The 24,038-nt window shown below is 36.9% G+C and overlaps 1 protein-coding gene across 2 annotated transcripts; it reads left to right on the forward strand.

The window, feature by feature from the left end:
• The first annotated feature begins 268 nt into the window (after positions 1-268).
• Positions 269-22,236, forward strand: LOC125855555 (mRNA export factor GLE1-like). 2 transcript variants are annotated; one of them, XM_049535288.1, is made up of 17 exons: positions 269-401; positions 495-637; positions 5,908-6,008; positions 6,285-6,452; positions 6,557-6,712; positions 7,193-7,313; positions 7,431-7,579; positions 8,488-8,659; positions 9,063-9,267; positions 15,829-15,938; positions 17,016-17,086; positions 17,291-17,372; positions 17,632-17,718; positions 19,913-19,996; positions 20,228-20,359; positions 21,585-21,707; positions 21,791-22,236. In XM_049535288.1, coding segments are annotated over exons 3-17 (1,932 nt in total). In that variant the 5' UTR covers positions 269-401; positions 495-637; positions 5,908-6,006; the 3' UTR covers positions 22,061-22,236. The 2 variants fall into 2 exon arrangements, with proteins under 2 accessions (XP_049391245.1, XP_049391244.1); XM_049535287.1 differs by having other exon boundaries at positions 9,057-9,267; positions 21,791-22,234.
• The last annotated feature ends 1,802 nt before the right edge of the window (positions 22,237-24,038 follow it).

Consider the following 24,038-nt stretch of genomic DNA (forward strand, 5'->3'; position numbering starts at 1 on the left):
AGTGTCATGGACACTACTTGTTATTTGTTGCAATGAAGATCCAATTGACTTGAAATACAAACTTATGGTTAGTTTTGATAGTTTTTAAAACGTATGGGTATAAATCATATTTTTCTAAAAAAGTAAAACATATTTCCCAAATATTATGATCAAACACATGATGAAATTTTCACCGAAACAATATTTGCCAAGAATATTTGAAAATCTATGACAAAGCTAGATGTTAACTAGGCGCCCCTCTGCAAGTACTCAATATGTTCTCTCGTGGAGAAAGCCTTACTCTCGTTTGTTCGAACGTAGCCGCCCGCAGGAGGTTTTCTTCTTCTTCTTCTTCAAGTCTCAGCTATTTTGTCTCCCGATCCTCAACTTTGCTTTTTCAGTTCATCATTCATCTGCAACAAGTAAGTCTCTGCTAACAAGCTTAGTTTAAAGGCTCTTAACTATTCACAATTCACTAATCCACACTTTGTTTTTAATTTTTGCTATCTGGGTAGGTTTAATTTGGAGGTAAAATGGCAACAATGGATGTGGGTTTAGTTTTGATTTGTGTAGAAGGAATGAGATGTTGGTTAGTAAAGGACTTCGTTCTCCTTCTTTTCTCAAGACTGGTACTACCATCGTCGGCTTAATTTTTAAGGTACATTTCCCCTTTTGTTCATTTTGTTAAAATTCGATTTGGGTATAGTTTCATTTGTGTTCTCTGGGATTGTTCATGGATTGCATACGTTAAAGGTTCTTACTTTGGAATTTCTGCAAAGAATGCAATTTTTTAGTATTGGGGTTATAGCTCCTGGGGGCCTCTGGGTAAGCCATATTCCTGATTATCATCCAGATCAGGCAGTCAGCTAAGCCTCATCTCAAAATTAGTTGGGGTCTGCTAATGAATCTATTATCCGCTTCTACTTTTTTGGTTCATTCCATTCCAACACCACATTATTTTCCTTTAAAGATATAATAGGACACAAGGATTCTTAAATCTCACACTAGGCATCTGTATATAATCTAGAAGAGTTCTTTTATTAATGTTCTGTTTGATTATAGTGGACAAAATGTGGAAGCAAAATTGTAATAGATAAACCCTAAATCAAAGAGTAAATAGAAAAGAGATGTTATTATAATGAAAATTGAATCTGATCTAATTCTGGATCCTTTTGATCCAATTATCCACAAGTCACAACCTTACACAAATGGACAGTAAGAAAATTGGTTACAAATGTAAAAGTTGCTATGTGAGTAAGACAAACGACAACTAATAGTATGGACCTATGTTATAGGTTGTTGCACAACACATGGGCCTCCGTTAACACCTCCCTCAAGCTGGAGGGGATAACACACTAAGCTTGCCCAAGAGTGAAATGATGAAGTGAACTGGCCAGGGCCTTGATAAAAATATTAGCCAATTGATCCAAGCTATTGATAAAATGAAGGGAAACCAACCCAGAATGCAAACAATCCTTGACATAGTGGCAATCAATCTCAATGGTGTTTTGTGTGCTTGTGAAAATCTGGGTTCCTAGTAGTATGCATAGCAGCCTGGCTATCACAAAAATAGGAGATATGTACGGCCATCAACTGACCATTCATTATCTATAGTTCCCCCAAGCTACACAACATAATAAACATTGATGACTTATGGTCATTACTGTACTTTATGCTAATTCCATGTCAATTGTTAGGAATATAACTACTTGATTTTGTCAAGTATTTTCGAGATAAGTATTGAAAACACCCCTAAACTTGGCATGAATTATTACTTTAGTCCCTCAACTATTGACAGCCTTAAAAACACCCTTCTACTTGATTAATTGAATTTAAAAACACCCCTCTTATGCCACATGTGCATACATGTGGAATTTTCTGCTGACATGTACACATAGATTACACATAGATATATGTAATAGAAAAGATATTTAAAAAATATTTAAATAATTAAATGTTAAGAATTTAGCAATTTAAGAAGAAAAACCAAACTTTTTTTTCTTTTTTAATTTTTTTGTCTTGTCACCCCACCCATCCTCTACCCAGTACCCCTAGCCTCACTACCCACCCACCAAAAAAATCTTTTAAACTTTTTTTTGGAGGGAGAGAGAGGTGGGATAAGAAAAAATATATATTTTAATTTAAAAGTATTTTTTTTGAGGGGGGGGGGGGGGNAGGGAAGGAGTCGGGGTACTCGGTAGTGTTGGATAAAAAGTTTTTTTTTTAAAAAAACTTTAAATTTTTCTTTTTTTGGGGAGGGGTGGGTGGGTGGTGGGGTTGGGGTATCTGGGCAGGGGATGAGGTGAGGTAAGAAGAAAAAATAAATTTAAAACTCTTATTTACTAAATTTAGCATTTAATTATTTGAATGATTTTGTTTCTTTTTTTTTTTACTTTATATATCCATATGTACGCCACATCAATAGAAAATTCCACATATACGCATATGTGGATGACATGTGGCATAAGAGGGGTGTTTTTAAATTACTTAATCAAGTAGAGGGGTGTTTTTAAGGCTGTCAATAATTGGGAGACTAAAGTAATAATTCACGTCAAATTTAGGGGTGTTTTTAATACTTATCTCAAGTATTTTCTTTTAAAACTAGTGCTGATATATTCCTCAGCATCAAAGATATGTTGTCCGCCTTCAAGAAGTGTTACAAAAGAGAGTAAGTATAAATCCATATTCACAGTCACCTAAGAATTCTACAAGATCATATACTTGCTCTATACAGTTCTCTTTACTCCAAAAAAATATGGAAACTATGAAATTCCATTTCACATTGTGAGGACTTAATTTATAAATAAAGCATCTACCTGTTGTCTTCTTTCATGCTGCCCACCATATGTAGGAAGGTATTATCCTCCACATTTTCTGACTCTTGCTACCTCCTCTTCTAATCCAACAGCTCATCAGATCTACAGTATGTGCATTGTCCACTTGATCTCTCTGAGACTAAAGAACAGGTTCCAAAGTTGAGCTGTAAATTTGCAATGAAAGAATAATTGGTTGTTTGTTTCACCAGTTTCATTCTTCCGTAGAACTTCTCGTGTGAGGCAAACTCTCTTAGCCAACAGCCGTGTCCAAGGTGTGCAACCATCTCAAAGCGGCTGATTCAGTATCTGTGTCCCTCTCCAATAACAATATGGTTTCAATCATGGGATCATAACCCTTAGGCTTTGTAGTTGGATCAGTCATGGGATCATAACCCATAGGCTTTGTAGTTGGATCTCCCAACACATAATACATTGCTTCATCCCACTTGCCCAATAACATGACCACTTTTCTCCTGTCCATTTTGTGTTTGTGAGTGTAAGAAATAAATTCCAAAACTGAGCAGTAAATTTACAATGCAAGGAAAGTTGACTATTTGTCTCATTTGTTTCCCCACAAAGTTGACATCTGGATACTGCAATTCTCCTCTTTGTCTTCAAAACCTCTTGTGTCAAACAAGTTTTTCTGTCAACCAACCATGTGAAACATATTTTACTTCTGTTGGTAAAACATTGCACCAACAAAAGTAAAATGTTTCACATGGTTGGTTGTCAGAAAAGCTTGTTTGACACGAGGTTTTGAAGAAAAAGAGGAGAATTGTAGTATCCAGATGTCAACTTTGTGGGGAAATAGATGAGACAAATAGTCATCTTTTCTTGCTTTGTAAATTCACTGCTCAGTTGTGGAATTTATTTCTTACTCTCACAGACACAAAATGGACCATGCCTGAGCACACTACAGATCTGCTCAGCTGCTGAATTAGAAGGGGTGGAAACAAGAGCCAAAAGAGATGGTGGATAATCATTCCACATTGCATTTGGTGGACTTGTGGAGAGAGAGAAACAACAGATGTTTTGAAGATAAGTCCAATTCCATTATAGAGTTAAATGGAATTGTATTGTATCTTTATTTTTTTGGTATAAACAACAAATATAGAGGAATTAGAGCTTGTAGATATGTTAGACTCTCTGTAAGTAGTTTCTCCCTTAATTCTCCTTTTTTTGGTTCCTCTTTTGAAGGTCTCCAGCATATCCTTAATGCTGAAGAATACAACATTTCCTGTTCTTTTAAAAAGTATTTGTGTTAGGGAAAACTTCAATATCTTTTAGAAAACTAGCCACCCACTCCACTTCCCAATCATTCAAATGCCTCTTGAATGAGAGATTCCAGCCTTGAGGATACCAATGCTCATTGATAGTAGCATCAGTCTTGTTGCATAGCACCAATAGATCAGGAAAAGGGTCCTATAGTGGAGTTTGTCCATAGAGCTCTGATTAATCTCCAGATTCCCACTTCATATGTGGTGTTAACCTCATTAGAGTACCAAGGACTGCTTTGGCCATATTTATGCTGGATAACCTCCCTCCATAAAGTTGATTCCTCTCGATGGAACCTCCATAGCCACTTCATCAAGAGAATTGTTTTGTATCTTTAAGTTTCTGATGCCAAGCCCATCCTGGCTTTTGTTTATTAATATTTGATCTTTTATTTATACATTATTTATCTTTTGGGGTAATTCTGAGATTTGATGCTCCACAAAAGATCTGCTTTTGAGATCTAGTTACTTTTGTCCATGGGAAATAACTTTTAAGCATCTCTTTATGCTCTATTCCATAAAGGTAGAGGGTCTATTGGAAACAACCTCTCTAACTTCACAAGGTAGAGGTAGGGCTGCGTACACACCACCCTTGTGAGATTTTTTTTTTTTTTGAGGAACAGGTAATTGTGTATTCACAAAATTCCATCATCCAAACAATGACAAGAGTGAGCACTTACATCCCATAGGGTAAAAAACAGAAGGCCATAAGAACTGGTCTATGGAGCATTACAATTTCCCTATAAAATCAATGGAAAAGGGTCAAAATTGCCCCCAAACTATGCGAAATAGACCACTTATACCCTCCATTACATTTTGGGATCAAAAATACCCCCGCAGTTATCACAGGAGACCACAAATACCCTTAAGAGTTAACACCCTAATTTTTTAGTGACGTGGCAAGCCACATGGGACTAATCCCTCCACCTAAGCATTGCCAACTAAGATTCACTACAAAAGAACTTGACTTTTAGTGGCGACAAAGTCACCACAAAATCCCAAAATATTGCCACTAAAGGTTATGAGTGATTTTTAGTGGCGACTAAGGCTCCAACAACCATTCGCTAGTAAAACCTATTTTTCAACAAAAAAAAATATGATAATTAATTTTCGATTGCGACCTAATTTTCTAAAATAAATAACTTGCAATATCCATATTAAAAACATCCAATATTATTACGAAAAATAATCAAAATTGCTTCTCGATTCAAATCTCCTACTATATATATAATGCATCATTGTACATTTTATACATTTACATATGACATAAAAATAAAACATATAGTGTCTTCAAACTCCTACTTAATCGATATCATATTTGGTTTTTTAAAAACAATGAAGAAAAAAATCACAAAATTAGAATTTAATGTTAAAAACTTTTAGTGACGATTTTCTGGGCTTTTGTGGCGACTGTTGTTGCCGCTAAAGGTCTAGTTCTTTTGTAGTGAATCCTAGTTGACAACGCTTAGGTGGAAGGATTAATCCCACGTGGCTTGCCACGTCAACAAAAATTTGGGGTGTTAACTCTTGAGGGTATTTGTGGTCTCTTAGGATAACAGCAGGGGCATTTTTGATCCCAAAATGTAACGAAGGATATAAATAGTCTATTTCATATAGTTCGGGGCAATTTTGACCCTTTTCCGTAAAATCAACAAAAAGTTCTATATCCCCCACCCTTATTCGAAATCAGTGCCTCCTTATTCCTTTTTAAGGTCCTTCAATCCATGCTCTAGTCTGTATTACTTATTAGGGTTTAGTTTTCAGATTCCCCTTATGGGTGTTCCTATTATGATCTTTACATTTTCTGTTTGTAATTTTTGCCTTTTCAATTGTAACAGGTAATTAATTATATTTTAAATTTCAAGACTCAAGTGTGTGAAGCCAGCGTTGGAAACAACAACTTTATTCAAAGGTGTTCGTAAGGCAGGAAAAGAATAATGTAAGTTACTTTCTTCCTGTCCCCATTTTTTTCTTCTCTTTTCTGTTTGTAATGCTCCACGAAAATGTTGGTGCTATTTTATTCTTATTTTTTTGAGGGAGGTGTTGGTTCATGTGACTTCATATGTTACACAAGATACCTTCTCATAATTTTAGTGATAACAACTTCATATTTCAGTTTTCATTCATTATAACAAGCTTATGGAAGTTTCTGGAACTACAATAATTTAAGTAATTGTTTGGTTTATCCTGATTTATGATTATGGTTATTTTTCAGGGGTGCTGTTAAACTGCAACTTCCGTTGCCTAAAAGTGTTGATGGAGTCACCCTGGATCCAAATCCTGATTGGACCTTTGATGCTTTATTGGTTAAGCTCAATTCGATTGAGAAGAAGCTCAATGCATCATCAAAATTTCCTATACCTTTTACGAAAGCAGAATCTCGGTATGTACTTGTAATGAGGTTTCTTAGTGAAAATAACCTCAAGCTTCTTTGTTTCATCGAGAAAGCAAATGTTCTGTATTTTGTTCTAATCTGTCTTTGCTCAGACAACTCTCGGCTTTAATGAATAATTCTCGGAGAGGCTTTGTTATGCAAGTGTCTGATGACGATGTCGAGGATATGGACAGAGATACTAAGCTTGAAGTTGGTGATCATTTACTTATGGGAGGAAAACGGTTTGCCTGTGACGAAATCTATCTGAGGTAACTACACAATAACTGCAAATATTAAAGAGTGTAAGAATGAGAGGATGTCGATTGAAACAGAGAAACAAGGTGTAAAATATGTTGCATGAATGCCCTTACCCCGATAACACGTCTCACAGTTACTTGGCCATATGCCTGTTGAAGCCGCAACATGTTTATAGCAGTTACTTATTGAGCCAACAGTTAGGGCATACTCATCCAATCAGGAGGAGAGGTGTGTGTGGTGGTGGTGGTGGTGGGCACTTCATATTACCTCATAAAGTTCTTTTTTGTTTTGATAGGTTCCTCATGAAGTTTTTTTAAAATAAATTACATCCATGAATAGATGTGCATCTTATTTCTTCCAGCAAAAACTTACATTTAGTCCTATAGCCTTAAATTCATGGACTTCATGTTGTACAGCAAGTCATAAGCCACCGCATTGCAAGTGTGTTTTATTTATTCTTGATTAATGCAGCATTTTTCACGTTGTTTCAGTGATAGCGACCAATCTGAAGAAGGCCTAAACATCGAACTTCAACATGATCTAATGGATAAAGTGGGATTAGTGGAAAGTGCTTTATCTGAGTTAGCTCATGACCATCAGCTTACTATTGCGGTTGGCAACTTAAGTTATATGCTTCGTTAACTTTCTCTGACCATGCCCCAGCCTTGCTTCACTTGGGAAACAAAAAAATATTAAACCCAATCTCTTTCTATTGCTATCTTACAACAGGAGGAAATGAGAGATCAACTATCAGCACTTGAAGCTCAGTTGACAGATGAAAGTGAGAAGCTTGCCTCCACACTAGAACGAGTTGAGAGAAACACTGAAGCTCAAAGGGAAATGAACAGAAAATTCGACATGCAGTACCAGCGTAAAATGTAAGGTATATTATTCTTCTTTTGCAAGTAAAAGCTTGTTCCTGCATTAAGTGTTATTCATCATGGTTAAACATTTTTCTCATTGTTCAATGATGCATAAGGTAGATGTTTCTCAGTGGGTTTAATTCAATGCCAATAGATGATTAAGCAGGAAGCTTGGCAGACAACAAAAAGTGGTCGGCTGGAACTGATGGAAAATTTGTCTATTTCACTAGCCACTAAAATCAGAATATTTGTTTTATCCATACTGTGGATTTCACTTCAGCTTTTGCTCTAGCAATAGTACCAATGGACGTAATGCATTTTTTTTTTTTTAAATACAAAAGGCTGCTGAAGACATGCCAAACAAATCTCAATTATTTTAAATAGAAGCTGGTTCGTAAAGAATTCACTTACAAATAATTTAACTAAGGATGGTAGATTGACAATTAATCTTGAACCACAAGAATGTGGTATAGATGGGAAATGAAAGTGAGTGCGTTCTTCTTTTCTTGTTGACATGAAAACTACACATGAAGGTGTAAAACAGATACAGGGGTATGGCCAGCGAGCGAGTTTCTATATAAAGAGGGCACTTATAGTAAGCATGTCACTTTGATTGCAAGTGGTTATTTTTTATACAAACTACATGCACACCCTTATATAAAGAGGGCACTTATAGTAAGCATGTCACTTTGATTGCAGGTGGTTATTTTTTATACAAACTACATGCACACCCTTGTTAGCAGTTGAGGAATGCACTCTCAATACGATACTTTGTGACCGATAAACATTTAACTTCTTTTGATGTTTCTTGTTCACTCTATACTCCTTAGGAGTACTCAGAGTCTGAAGTTAAATCACCATTTACGTGTTCTTACATTTTAGTTTAGTGGGGATGTACTTTTGACTTAATTGTATTAGTATAGTGCAGAAGCACTTGATGATCACCTAACTACGGTACAAAGGGATCACGAACACAGATCCCAAATTGAAGAAAGGAGAATAATAGATGACGCAGCTTGTGAAGAGGCCAAGAGGAAAGAAAAAGTTCTTCAAGAAGAAAAAGCCCGGCAAGAAAGGATCAAAGCAGAAACCAAGGTATGTGTTTTTAACTATTATCCAATTGCATTTCTGTCACCTGTCGTCTTGTGATTTCTTGAGATTTTACAAAGTTAAATATTTTTGAGAATCATCAATAAATGAGAAAGTAATAGTGCTTGTGTTGATTTAATAACTTAATACTTATTGATATTGTTTTTTTCTCTTGTGGCATACTTATGTAATTGCTAATGCTCGCATTCCCCTGGTTCTAGCATCCCTGGATTTCTTGTATAATCTGGCTGCTTATTTGTCTCTCCTCATGCTGCATCTGTTGCCTAATGCAGTTGGCTGAACTGTTAACTCCCACTTGTTTTTAAATGATTCTGGAAAGAATTGAAGCAGTTTTGTAATTGAATTTTCTCCTTTTGGGTAATGATAAGTTCCATTCCATCAGGTGCAGGCTAGGCTGGAAGCTGAAAAAGTTGAAAAGGAAAAAGCTGCCGCACTGGAAGCTGAGAGGAAAGCAGCAAAAGAAGCTGCAGCTGCGTCGGAGAAGAAGTCATCTGAGTCAGTGACAACTGCTTCTTCAGAGGCTAGCAAGGTTTCAAGGGATGTCACTAGTCAGCCTGTGAGACCCATATCTGATGGGCAGAAACATTCAACAGGTATTTGACCGACCTCCTACTCTTCTTCTTTTTATTTTTTTCTCAATCATTTCAAATAAATAATAACTTAAACAAAATGCTCTATGCATAATCTGAGAGGAGAAACCTAATCAGTGCTTTAACTATATGCCATACGGGTAAATTAATTTTGATCCCTTATATATAGAGTTGGACATAAATAGTCCTTTAACTTTGTAGAAAATGAGAACTTTTGATCCAGGACTTGATTGGAGGCTATTCACTGATGGAAAAGATAAATGAATTTAAAAGCTGGGAAGTAGGCTAATGGAAAAGAGTAATTGTGAAGATAAAAGTCCAAGAAACACTCCAGAAAATATACTCATGAAATATTCTTACCTGGGATTGTCCGTCTCAACTGTTCACACCCATGCTTTTGGACATTATAAGCAGGTGAGTGATCAGTATATACGTGTCTGATGAACATTCTCAAAAAACAAATATACGTTTCCGTCGAACCAGTGGCATTTCACAATTCACTTTGAAGCTGTGAAACTTCTTTGTGGCCAAGGGCCATGCAATTACATTTTGCCAGTTTATGAGAACCAATGCCGATGGAGTTCATGATGAAGCATAGATCATTTGTATTGTTCGTCAACAAGTCTATTGATCTGCTCGAAGGGAAAAACATGGATATGAAGATATCATTTCACTGACCTTGCCTTCCTTTACATGGATATGAAGATATCATTTCACTGACTGGTGTTGTGAGGCGCTCGCCTTTCACCTTTGGCGATAAGGCAAGGCGAGGCGAGGCACTTTCGCCTATTTGCCTCGAGGTGAGGCGAGTTGAAAATGACAACCTTATGGCGCCCTTTGGCGACCTTTTGCGACAAGGCTGGCGTTGCCTTTTTTTTTAAAAGGTCTGATTTATAATTAAAAGCCAAAATTAGGGTTTTTTTTGGGGTATTTTTGCAAACATTCCACATTTGCGATTGCCTCCTCTCCTCCTCTGTCGCGAACCCTTCGTGTTTGCCTCCTTTTTGCAAACACCAACTTCACGACCTTCTTTTTTTTTTTGATAAAGGTAACATTTGTGTATCAATCATCAGCTCAAAGCTGGTATCCAAAATTTACATCATATCGTCCCTCCACACATGTGTGTCGGGCATAAACAAAAGATAAAGAAAAGAAAAGAAGAAAAAAGAGAAGCTATCCCTAGATCCTCCTTTCATCTTTATAAGGACCCTAGAATGTCTACAATAGCCACAGGGTCTTCTATATACTCTGAACTACACCAATAGCAAAAAGTGATAATGCAGTTCATTTTAATCTTGTGCAGAGGGCTGCTCTTGTTATCAAAATTCCTAGAATTCCTTTCTTTCCATATGGTCCACCAAATAACAGCTGGGACAATTTTCCTTCTACTCTTGTCTGTGCTGCTACTGCCCTCCATATTCCAGCTTTCTAGAGCCTGTCCTGTTCTCCCTGGAACAGTCTAACTTATACCTCTGAAGCTAGTAAACAAATTCCACAGCTGGCCAGCCACTTTACAATGTAAGAACAGATGATTAATTGTCTCTGCAACCTGCTCACAAAAACAGCATCTTGGGCACATTTGTATTCCCCTCTTCATAAGATTCTCTTGTGTAAGTACAGCCTCTTTCACCACCAACCAAGTAAAAACTACCACTTTATATGGTATTTTAACCTTCCATATAAGCTTCCAAGGCAGAAAGTTAACTTGGGATCCCATCTGATTCATAATTCTATAAGCAGAACTAACAGTGAATAAACCTTTATTATGACATTTCCATTTAAGAGTGTCTTCTCCATCCTTGAATCCTAAGAACTGATCAAGTGTTCCATAAAATTCAGCCAATCTTTCCACCTCCCAGTCTTGCATCAGTCTTCTGTAGGTAAGGTTCCATCCATGTTCAGACCAAACTTCATAAAGAGTCGACTCTTGTTGTTGGTTCAGGTGATGAATATCCGGGAACAAGCGTTTGAGGCTTCCATTCCCTAACCAGTTATCTTCCCAAAACCTGATCTTCCTCCCATTGTTCACATTACATTCAGTTTTTGCATAGAAACCATGCCATAAGTTTCTAATTGATCTCCACAAACTGGTTCCATATGTGGATGTCCCTTCCTTAGTCTTCCAGGGTCCTTCCTTCCCATCTTTGGCCTGGATCACCCTGCCCCACAAAGATTGATCTTCTAAAGGAAATCTCCACAACCACTTCATGAGAAGACTTTTGTTCTGCTTTCTAATATTTTTGATTGCCAGTCTTCCCTGCTTCTTGGATAGTAGCAGTGTCTTCCATTCGACTAGGTGGAAACCTTTATATTCCTTCTCACCGTGCCACAAAAAATTCCTTCTCAGAGCATCAATTCTTTCTTCCACCTTTGCTGGAAGGGGAAAAACTGACATTAAGTAAGTTGGTAATGCATCCAGGACTGAGTTAATCAGCACTAATCTACCACCTCTTGAGAAATATTGAGACTTCCACCTAGACAATCTTTTCTCACATCTTTCCACTACTCCATTCCATATCTCTTTGGATTTGCTATTGGCACCCAAAGGCATACCCAAGTATGTTGCTGGTAACTGCCCTATTTCTCCACCCAAAAGATCCCCCAGATTTTGTATTCTGGGCACATCATTGATTGGAAAGATCTGATCTTTCTCCAATTAATTTGCAAACCTGATACCGACTCAAATAGTATGAGAACTATCCCCAGAATTTTTAGTTGGCTGTCTTCTGCATCACAAAAAATCAAAGTGTCATCTGCATATTGCAGATGGGTGATTTCCAATCTAGTATTCATCTCTTTGACCACATTAAAACCCCTTATCCAATCATTCCTAAGTGCTGTTTTAATCATACTGTTCAGGCCTTCCATGACTAGTAAAAATAAGAAAGGTGAGAGTGGATCACCTTGTCTCAAGCCTCTGCTTGCCGGAAAGAAACCTTCAGGAGAACCATTTATTAGTATTGAGAACTTGACAGTGCTAATGCAGAACCTTATCCATCTTATCCACTTCCTCCCAAAACCCATACTATGTAGAATTCCAAGCAAATACTTCCAGTTAACATGGCCATATGCCTTCTCTATGTCCAGTTTACACATTATGCCTGGGATTTTATCCTTCACTCTTGAGTCAAGACATTCATTTGCAATGAGAACAGCATCAGTGATCTGTCTTCCTTTCAGAAAGGCCATTTGTTGAGTGTCAACCAGCTTTGGCATCACCTTCTTTAGCCTTTCTGTAAGAATTTTGGAGATTAGTTTGTAGACACTTCCAATCAGACTGATTGGCCTAAAATCTCTCAATTCTTTGGCTCCATTCTTCTTTGGAATGAGTGCAATGTAAGTTGCATTAAGGCTCTTTTCAAAATCTTCCTGAGAATGGAACTTCCGGATAGTAGCCATCACATCCCCCTTTAGAATCTCCCAACACTTCACAAAGAAGCCCATAGTATACCCATCTGGACCCGGTGCCTTGTCTATAGCACATGCCTTGAGCCCTTTCAGGACCTCATCTTCTTCAAAAGGTTTCTGTAAATCTAGTTGCTCCTCCCTGTTGATTACTGGACAGGGGTACATGTTGTAAGCAGGTCTCCAATTTTCAGTCTCACAGTACAACTTTCTATAAAATAAAACCACCTCCCTCTTGATATCTGTTGCTTCTGTTAGTTCATCACCTTCCACCACCAATTTGTCAATGTGATTGGTTCTTTTGTGAGCATTTGCAATCCTCTGAAAGAATTTAGTGTTCTTGTCCCCTTGCTTAATCCACAATGTCCTTGATCTTTGCCTCCAAGCTATCTCTTCCTTTTTAGCATAGTCTTCAAACTCCTTAGTTAAACTTGCCTTTTGAATTACTTCAACATCAGACAGAGGTCTGTCCTGTTGAATATTGTCAAAATCAGTGATTCTATTGAGCAACTCTTTTTTCTTCTTTTCCAGATTTCCGTAAGTGTTTGAGCTCCACTCTTTTAATTTGGTCTTCAAAGCTTTCAACTTAGAAGCTAGAATATAGTCTGGCCTTCCTTCAAACTCAAAAGATGTCCACCACTCTTTGACTCTTTCATTAAAGCCTTCAGTCTCCAGCCACCATCCTTCAAATTTGAAGTAGGATTTGGAATAGATCCAATAACCACTTGCGAGTGCAACTGGTGAGTGATCTGAACATACTCTTGGCATCAATTCCTGCTTTACATTGTTGAACTTTCCCCCCCATTCAGTAGAGTACATTATTCTGTCAATTCTGGAACCATATTCTGCATTGTTCCCCCCCGTCCATATGTAATTACCTCCCTCAAGTTGAGGATCAATCAACTCCATATCCTCAATCATATCAGAAAATTCCGACATATAAATGGAGTTCCTTGAACAGTTCTTCTTCTCTGAAGCATACCTTACAATATTAAAGTCACCCCCTAGGATCCAGGGTCCAGAAAATAAACCCCTAACAGCCCCAATTTCCCACCATACTTCTTGTCTTTCAAGATTGCAGTTAGGTGCATACACCCCTGTCATATGCCATTCAAAATCACAATTTCTTGATTTGAATCCACAAGTTAGAGTATAGGCACCAATTTCCACAACTTTCCCCTCCCAATGTTTACTGTCCCAAAGCATTAGTATCCCCCCTCTAGTGCCACTAGCCTCCAATTGGGCGTATTTAACTCCCCTGCTTCCCCATACCTGTCTAATTGCCTCCCCATTTTCACCTTCTAGCTTTGTTTCCTGCAAACATATGACATCTGCCTTCCATTCCTGAAACACACTGTTGATAATTCTCCTCTTATCTCTGTAATTTAATCCCCTCACATTCCATGATATTATCTTCACATTCATCATATATTTATAGCTTTTCCTTTCCCCCTGGTTCTCGAACCAGTACTTTCAAACTTCATATCAATGGCCAGCCCCTTAAGTTCCTGCACACCCCTGGTTTTGATATGTTCCCCTACTTCTTTTAATATCCACTGTGCTCTGTTTTCAGTGTGGTAGTGAACAGGGTTGTTCACTCACTCGGTGCTTTGTTCATTTTTAGTTTTTAAATTTAAATATTTGCTAATATATGTTATTGCTATTAAGATTTTGGATATTTATATGTGCAATTAAAAAATTTAATTTTTGGTATTAATTGGCGCCTTAATTCAAAAAGGCGAGCGGCGAGGTGGCGAGGCAGGCCCTTGTCGCCTTTTGTCCCCTCTCGCCGTCCAAAACACTGTCACTGACCTTAAGAGAAAAATGTCAATCTTTATTCTGGATAGTGTTCTGTAATTGCTACTGCTGACTGAATAAAATGGACTTCCTTTATATTCATAGGTTGTAGTCTAGCTTAAAAGTATCCAAAAAGGAGATTTCTTTTTATCAGTATGGCCACAGAAGAAAAAGAAAAAACGAAGAGACTGATAGAGGGCGCTCCTTCTGAGATCAATATGGAAAAAAACTGAATAAAAAACAAAAGAGTAGTCCAGAAAAACTTAAGTGAAGGATGAGAAAAAGAAAAAGTAAAACATTGATGGCCATATATGTGTTGGATGTGTAACATGTACACTAACACATATTTTGACTTGATTTTATATAGAAAAAATAAAATAAAAAACTACCTTAATGAAAGAAATATCAAGAAATCAGCTTCAATAGTTTCCTCCTCTTGGAATCAAGTATCTGTGCATTCAAATTTGACTAGGTGAGAGTTCGTCTCTTTTGTTTGATGTTTCTTTTCAGCTGGAGCAGTTTAACCCCTGTAAATGATGTTATTCTCTTGTAGATTTCATTAGCTCCCTGTCTTTGGCTTAACAACCAGATTTTTTGCTCATTTAGGGAATTGCTCAATGCTCTATCTGTAGATTTTGTATCTAGGAGCTTTCCCTAATTTCTCTGTACTGTTTTCAGCATCTTCTTGATGCCAATCAACATAACAATTACTTCATCAAAGTAATAATAATAATAATAATAGTAATATCGATCTATCTTTTACCTTTATAAAAAAAAAGTATTACTAATACCTAAACAAATGATTAGGTATGCATGCACTCGTCATAAATCATAATTTGCTAATACATATGATTTGTTTAGAATAGATATATTTTGGTTAGATAGCATGGAGAAACATGATTCTCTAGTTTGATAATCTCAGCTACTATTAAGTGAATTTCCACGAGCTAATACCTGCGGCTTTTTTCTAACCCTGGGCTTCTAGAAAGGAATGTTCCTTTACAGTGTTGTCTTTTTCCTATTAGTTCCATTAGTCCCATTAATTCTTTATTTCTTTTAGCCTTGGCCTTTGGGTGTTATCTTTTCTGGTGTCTCTTGAGAGTGTTATATATAAAGGACCAAATTAGATCTTCCCTAAATTTAAGGGACTATTTTGGGCTTTTTCACCATAGTCTACTATAAATTGTTATTGGCAAAACTTTTACTACTTGTAGAGTCAACTGGATTATATCCTTTAACAGATAGTGTATGGTACCCTAACCTCCAACTGCCAAGATGAAACATGTACTGTTGTATTTCTTTCTGTTTCTAGTGCTTGTAAATCTATGCCTTGATTTCGACTTCGCAATTTCCAATAAGCAGGAAATACAATCAGGGTGACACAAAATGCTCAAAAACTGGAGGAGAAAAGATTGGCCGTTTACAATGAAATAGCTGCTCAGAATGAAGCACTGGGATTGGGTTCAAACAAGGTAACCTTGCAAATCAATATTTAAAATTTCACTCCAGATTTATTGGACTATTATGCTTCTTGCTGCATAAAGTGAAGTGTTCTTTGCAAAGGCTTGCGAATGAGGGTTCCTAAACAGTTGGGCATCAACAAAGTGTACTAGTCAAAAAGGCCCTCTATACTAATGTCTATTGTATTCTCCCTTACGGCATATCCCAAAATATGTGACACCATTCTATTAATATTGTTACTCTATTCTACTTTCACAATTTTAAAAACCATTTAACTATTAGAATTACATGGATGTGATTTGCTATATCAGACTAACTTTTCAACAACTGGTTTTATATTTTCTTTCACAACTCCTAATATTTGTCTAAAGAAAAAGCCAAATTAACATCTTAAACTCCATGGTCAGTGAAGTAGTGTCACATTTCATGTATGATGTAGCAGAGAAAGTATTCACTTTGAAAGTTAACTCTTCCCTGCTAACATAATCATTAATCAATCCAATTGTGCTCTGGGAGTTGTTGGTCCAAGTTCTTAGAACTTCTTTCATTTAATTATGCGAGCCTTGCATGTTTGGGAAACTAATTGAGACACTTTGACAAGTGCATTTGAATCTTCTTATAGCTGAAATAACAAAACAAAGAGAAATAATGGTGTGCTGGTCACTGTAGGTTTTGGAGACCTCTATCCTCCATTGTGCACCTCCTCCCATGTGCATCCACTCTGAACTCATTGTTGAGAAATTATTTCTAATTGGTTCTCACTCTTCTGGGTCTGTGGAAGACCTTTCTAGAGATTGATTGAAACGTTACTAGATGTGTCATGTGGTTACTTGATGTGTTTGATTAATGCTGTTTAATTTTGGCAATTTGTTTTTTGAGTGTAATGTTCAACAACTTGCTTCTTTAGTTGGAATGTGATCAGATGCATTTTTCTGTTGCTTGATGTGTTGAAATATTATGTTCCATCCTAGTGTACAGAGCTTTGGGCTGGACTTCTATTTATGATCCTAATTCCTAAGGATGTTAATTTGGGTTAAGTAATTTCTGATATTCTACAGTTCACAACACAAATTCTCTGTTCTTCACAGGCTTACCGAAAGTTTGAAATGGAAATAGCCAGACGAATCAGAACTATCACTGGTTCAAAAGAAAATGTCAGGTATCTGGATACCTATTTCTTGGATTATTAACCCTATCTCCTATAGATTTTTATTTTTTTAAAATCATTATCTATCTTCCATATTTAAGTCACGCTTTTAGTTGCTTTGACGTGCATTTTCAAACCATTTTTGGGAATAAACTTCAAAGAGGTGGAAGCTCTATATTGCTCTTTGATACGTATATACTACTTTTCCCTATGCAGAGTGAAAGCAGATGAATTAACTAAGCTAATTAGTGGCTCAACATGTCCACAATCCATCAGCATTGCAATGTTCGCACAGAAGGTAAAATCTTTAACTGGGGTGTCATCTTTCGGTGTCTCTTGTGATGTTGTTTTTACTTCTTTTTCATTTTTCTTTCCTCTTTTCGGGAGGGGCCGGGGGATGATGGTGGGGATTTGTGGTTTGCATGTGCTTATGCTTGTAGAAAATTGTGGGTTCTTGATGTAGCAGTTGAGTTGTGTATCTTGAATATATTTTACTATTGGAGTTTTGTGTAAAACATATAAAGTATTTACTGTGATTCTGGTTTTCACTTTTATAGGTGGTGTCCCTGTGTGTGAAACCTACAGGAAGCTTTAACAGTGCAGTCTATGCTTATGGTCGTGTAATTGTCCATGTTACATCAAAGGTAATTATGTTATTGTTCTTAGTCTTCTTGCTATTATAGGCCCATGATAGTTCTTGTCTTATAAGTAGGAGGTTGACGTCAATAACTGCAAAGAAAGCAATAAAAGTTTTTTTACTCCTTTATTGGCGAGGAGTAAAATACCAACGTACTCCCTCGAAAACCAGTCTTGCCTCAATCCTAGATTGAATATCATATTTTGACTTCACATTGTGGGTGTTTTTTTTTCATAATAACTTTCTACATTAAACAATGTTCTCCTGAACCAAAACAAATTGGGGCCGCAAATTGTCAAGCAAACCGCCCTTCTAGTACAGTGATTGGTTAATTGCTGTCACATTCTCCACTTTGCACTTAAAGCTCTGTTTCTTTTTTTATTCCACATTTTTTTAAGGGGATTGTAATTTTCACCCATTTGAAGGCTGCTTCAAAACCTCTTGGGGCTTATTTGGTTGGGGTACAAGTTATCCCAAGACTAGTTATTCCAGGATTGTAATCCCACCCTCAAAGTGGGATAAAAATAATACTATAATCCTGGGATAATTAATCCTAGTATAAGTTATCCTGCAATTTTATCCCAACCAACATGGGATGAACTCATCCTAAAATTAATCCCGGAATTAGTTATCCCCCTATCCCTCGTACCAAACGAGCCTTTAGGAATTTGATGATTTCTTTTACCAAAAAACAAATCCAAACTCAAACCGGAAGCTAAATTTCCTAAAACCACAACAACAACAACAACAACAACATACCCAGCGAAATCCCACTAGGTGGGGTCTGGGGAGGGTGGAGTGTACGCAAACCCTGCCACTACCTCGTAGAGGTAGAGAGGCTGTTTCCGAGAGACCCTCAGCTCAAGTACATCAAAAACCAAGTAAAAGGCGAGGAAAACATTGTGTAAAACATCACATCCAATAAGAAAGATCGTTATAATCAACAAGGGGACAGCAACATCAATAAAACAATGAGAGAAGTGAAACACAATAAAAACCAGAAGGCTATATGTAACACAAACAAGAACTGCAGGTGTAAGGCAAGGACTACTACAAACGCTAACAACCCATACTCTCGCAAGGGAGGACAACACTCTAGCCCTACTAACCTACAACCTTAATACGTGACCTCCACGCTTTCCTATCTAGAGTCATGTCTTCGGTAATGCGAAGCTGAGCCAAGTCCTGTCTAATCACCTCTCCCCAATACTTCTTAGGCCTACCTCTACCCCTCCGCGTACCCTCTACAACCAGCCCCTCACACCTCCTCACTGGTGCGTCTGCGCACCGTCTCCTCACATGTCCAAACCATCTCAGTCTCGCTTCTCTCAGCTTGTCCACCACAGAGGCCACTCCCACCTTCTCCCGGATAACTTCATTCCTAATCTTATCACTCCTAGTGTGCCCACACATCCATCTCAACATCCTCATCTCCGCAACATGCATTTTCTGGACATGTGAGTTCTTGACTGGCCAACACTCCGCTCCATACAACAAGGCCGGTCTAACTACCACTCTGTAAAACTTAGCTTTAAGTCTAGGTGGAATTTTCTTATCACACAAGACTCCAGAGGCAAGCCTCCATTTCATCCAAGCAACCCCAATGCGATGTGTGACATCATCATCGATGTTGCCACTTCCTTGGATTACAGACCCAAGATACTTAAAACTTTCTTTCTTAGGAATGATCTGTGTGGCAAGTCTCACATCCCCATCTGCCTCATCCAACGCATCACTGAATTTGCACCCCAAATATTCTGTTTTGGTCCTACTCAACCTGAACCCTTTGGACTCCAGCGTTTGTCTCCACACCTCCAAATTTCCTAAAACCACCAAAAACAAAAATTCTTTTCTATCCAAACACAATATTCATACCTGAGCTCAAAAGGTGAATTGCGGAAAAACAGGGGAATATTTTTGAATTTAAAATAGAAGTCAAAAATTTCTAGCCAAAGGATATTTGGATTTTGTACTCTGTCTCGGTACTGAACCTTTATTAACAAAATGCCTTTACTTATTTAAAAAAGCGAAAGGGAATTGAGAGGTTGTATTGATTCCGTGGGAAGGTCTCTAGGAATGTTAAACAACATAAAAATGTTTAATTTAGGACAAAGAACTTAGTGTTTGAAAAGAGATCACGAATGCGGATCAACTAATGTATAGATTACCATCCTTACGTATTGGTTTGCTTTTCATCACAGGTCCCTCTTGCCATGGAAATTCTCATAGCTGAGTTGAACAAAGTTTGCATTTACACAGTTCCTAAGTACATTATTTACTCAGAGGTAATCAACCTTGATATTTACCTTAGTATTACCTGTTTGACATCAACACATCCCACTATTTTGTCCCTTCTGGGATTTTTCTTACTTGATTGTCTTGAAGCATGATTTTGCTTTCTGCAAGTGCTGAAAACAGAACTTGTCTCAGACATTAGTTAACTTTCTTCATCCCATGGTTCACATCATATTTTGCTACCTCCACGTAAATAACTTTTATTTGTTCTTTCACTTCAGGCAGCCTTCCAGACTAAAGAAGCTTATTACAAGGCTATTCGCTATGCAGAGGAAGATGGGAAGATAGAAAGTACTGATAGTTATGTGGATCGTTTAAGTGGATGCATGAAAGTATATGGTGCTCTTGTTCAGGTCAGTTGCTTAGACATTTGCTACTTTATCCTCAAGAAATCCTCAATGCTTATGTTGCTGACACTCTCATATATCTTACTTCTTTTGGGAAAATAGGGGTTTTGGTCTGAGTTATTGCTTTATTCCGGTATTAAGCCTTGGATTATTCGTGTGAGCATATCTGACCAATGAAACAAAATGTGCTATTTTAGTCCAGACTCCAGTCACTTATTAGAACTAACAAATGTTATCTTCTACTAACAGACATATAACTTTTTTATCGTCACTAATGGGCATATTTGGGTTCTGTAGTTTCTCTAATAACCTAGCCATTCTTCCTACTTCAGTCAGCAGCGACATCAGCAGTTTCAACGCATTGATGCGTTCAACTTGATAATAAAGGGAATACCAAATATACATATAATCATCATAATTCGTGCCCATCATCTTTTAGGGTGTGTTTGGTATGAAGAAAAATGTTTTCGTAGAAAATGTTTTCTTGGAAAATAAGTGAATTTCTAACTTATTTTCTCATGTTTGGTTGATGAGTAGAAAATATTTTTTAATGTTTGGTTGGTGAATGAAAAACACTTTCTAGAAAATATCTTTTATTTTTGGCTTGAGACTAGAAAATATTCTTTAGGAAAACAATTTCTGACCCTATAATCGATCTAGGACCCGACCCTCCGAACTAGGACACGACCCCGATGACTGTTTCAATTGAAATCCTCCAGTTAAACAACAATATTCCAAATGGTTCTAGTTAGTTTATTAGCTGAATCATTGGCCACAAACCCAACAAACTTCATCAGAGCAGGAAACATATTCGGCATAAGATGCCTTTTTTTTTCAATACTAAGTACCAATACTACAGGTTATGAGCAAAGATGTATACTGCCAGAAATGATCAAAGCCATTTGGTTGAGCTTAGCGAAACTAATATCTGCATTTCACGTATAGTAATTTTGTTAAGGGAATTCTTGGTTCAGAGCTTCTTTTGCCTGAGGTTTGATGGAAATGACAGAATCCCAAATTAGTTTCCTTTAGTTGAATATGAAATCCTGTTAAATTTACTTGGTGATGGGACTAAAACTGCTCAGTTTGTTTAATTGGAGGTCAGATGTGCTCAGGCCAATAGTACAAGGACAAAAACTCTCACAATATTTCAGGGACCAAAATTGCTTCTTTTTTCCCTTAATCATTTCATATAGTAACTGATTTAGTTGTAAACTGCATTTTATGGCAGACTGAAGTTGACGGCTGCCAAAACTTGCATGGCCTCAGAAAAGGTTGGGCATGGATAGCCAGATTCTTAAATGTTTTCCCTGCAAATTTATACACCGCAGCTGCATTGCAGGCTTTTCTTGAAGTAAGTTGAAAAAGCTCTTTATTAGCTCCTCTTAAGTTGATGAAATGTGGGTAGGACTTAAAAGAAAATGTCTTGGTTACCAGATGGCAGGTTTTGCTCTACACAAAAGATATAAGACACAATTCAGAAAGCTGCTGGATATCATTGCTAGAGATTTTCTAACTGCATTGAAAGATCGAGGTGATGCAAAGTTGATCAAAGTGATTGTGAGTCTCCGGAGTTATATAGTGTCAAATCAGTTCCTGAATGAACCTGAGGGCTGGCGCCTCAGGAGTTCCTTGGAATCACACAATTTCGCTCCAGATTCAGATCATGATCAACAGTATCATTACCAACAGAATAGATTCTATTAGACTATTACTAGGTCTACAGAGTAGGAATCCATTCTTTAAGATGCTTTGTTCTCAGAATTTGAATATGTAACTGCACCTGTATCAGTTGTATATCGTTAATTATGATAAAACGAAATATGTAATTGCTCTTGTATCAGTTTTGGTTGGTTCTGAACCAGATTACATATGGATTCTTGTAACTTGGGAAAAGGCCAGTGTTCTTGTCATTTTCAATAGACGTTGCCTGCAAAGTGTAAGCCAGCCTTATTCATGTTGCTTTAAGGTAATCAATTTAATTTGTTTTATGGTTGGCTAATCATCTGTTTTGCTAGCATCATATTGAAATGATTATTTTATTTATTCTTGTATTTTCCCTTGCTGTTACAGCTTACTGGTTTAAATTACACCAAAAAGGTAATGGCAGATACTAAGTATTGCATGACTGTATCCTCTGCAGGGGTGAGAAATTTTACAGACTATTTCTCAGTATCTTTGAGATTCTTATTTCTAAAGTTCGTAGAAAGGATTTGACCAATCAATTGTTTTAGTTCTCAAGTGTCTCTGAATGTTTCTTTCTTAGCTTGCAATGATTTTTGTTTTGTCGCTTACAGGAATGGAAATTAGCTGGTTTGAACATTTATAATTTTGATACCAGGAAAATAGACCCACTCATGGAGCCACATATCTTGTTGTTTCTTCTCATTGTTTAGATGACATTTTGCTCTGAAAGATAACTGATACTCTGTCATTCTAGAGTGCAGGGTCTGGTCATTTGATATGCTATTGTCATGTTCCAATTGTGTACTTGTGTTTTGTTGATTTTGTGTTGTACAGACAGATATTTACATTGTGCAATTTTGCTATATATGTTGGCGGAAATTGGATATAATATCATTCATCTGAGAAGTTTGTTGCTCTTGCGCGAACAAAAAAAGGGAGGATATTACAGCTTGGGAGCATGAGTTTTGTGAAAGAACTTACTCTAGTTAAAGAGCTGATTTGACATCGATTGATGTCAATATCTTTTGCAAAAACTTTGTTCTTGCATTTCTTCTTTGTCTTACTTTATTATTGTTTCTTGAGATAGGGTCAAAAACAACCTTTTTTTGAGCTTTATATCTAAACTATTGAGGGTAAGTTTCATCCCTAAACTATCAATTATTAGTTTGAGAAACCTATCCCCTTTTTTGAGTTTCATACCTCAACTCACACTCCCAATAATTTAGGTATAAACTAAAAAAAAGGAATAGTTTAAATGTGTTTTTGACACTTATGTCTTGTTTCTTTAAAGCAAAGGGGATTGGTAATCATTACTGTATTGAGATTCAATTGTACAGCAAACAATTGTTATTCCTTGTTTGATGCTGGATTACATATATAGTGAAAGCTGAATGTAAGAGTAAGTGTCAAATGACTTAACAACCAAACATCTCATCACCCATTGTTAATGTTTCCCCGTAAGAGTAGGAAGATTGAGTTCAACAAAAGCTGTAAAGTGCTAACTTAGAGTAAGAGTTGCAGTCTTTACCCCCTATCTGTTTAATATATTATGCTTACAAATGGAGGATTGTAAGGGGTCGTTTGATATGATGTATTACGGGAAAAGTAATATACGTACTAGTCGTGCTATTATTTAATCATTTGTTTGGGAGGACTTTCAACCCATGTTTAGCTAATATATGTATTAGTTAAACATTTTAATCGGTCCTATAGGGTGTATAACTACTATATAGCAAATCATGGCATAGTTATTCAAAAGCTAGTGTTACTAAAAAAATATAAAATAATAGAATTACAAGATTACAATTGAAAATGAAATGAAGAAATAAAAATCTCTTTCGGCTGAGGCGCGGATATTTCGTTCTCTTTAGGAAGATTCAAGTCCACTACAACAAATGTTTTTTATCGGTCCAGCAGTAGTCTTTCTTGACTTGTCCCCTCAAGGATACAATTGCCTAATCACAAAATATAACTCAACAACTCTGGACAAGAGTTGAGT

This window comes from Solanum stenotomum, chromosome 2 (assembly GCF_019186545.1).
Source record: "Solanum stenotomum isolate F172 chromosome 2, ASM1918654v1, whole genome shotgun sequence".
Taxonomy (NCBI): domain Eukaryota; kingdom Viridiplantae; phylum Streptophyta; class Magnoliopsida; order Solanales; family Solanaceae; genus Solanum; species Solanum stenotomum.

Coding starts and splice junctions, on each gene's coding strand:
- LOC125855555 (XM_049535287.1), top strand. Junction 9,268..15,828: donor TGGGCAGAAACATTCAACAG/GTATTTGACCGA, acceptor TCCAATAAGCAG/GAAATACAATCAGGGTGACA. Junction 17,719..19,912: donor TTGTCCATGTTACATCAAAG/GTAATTATGTTA, acceptor TTTTCATCACAG/GTCCCTCTTGCCATGGAAAT.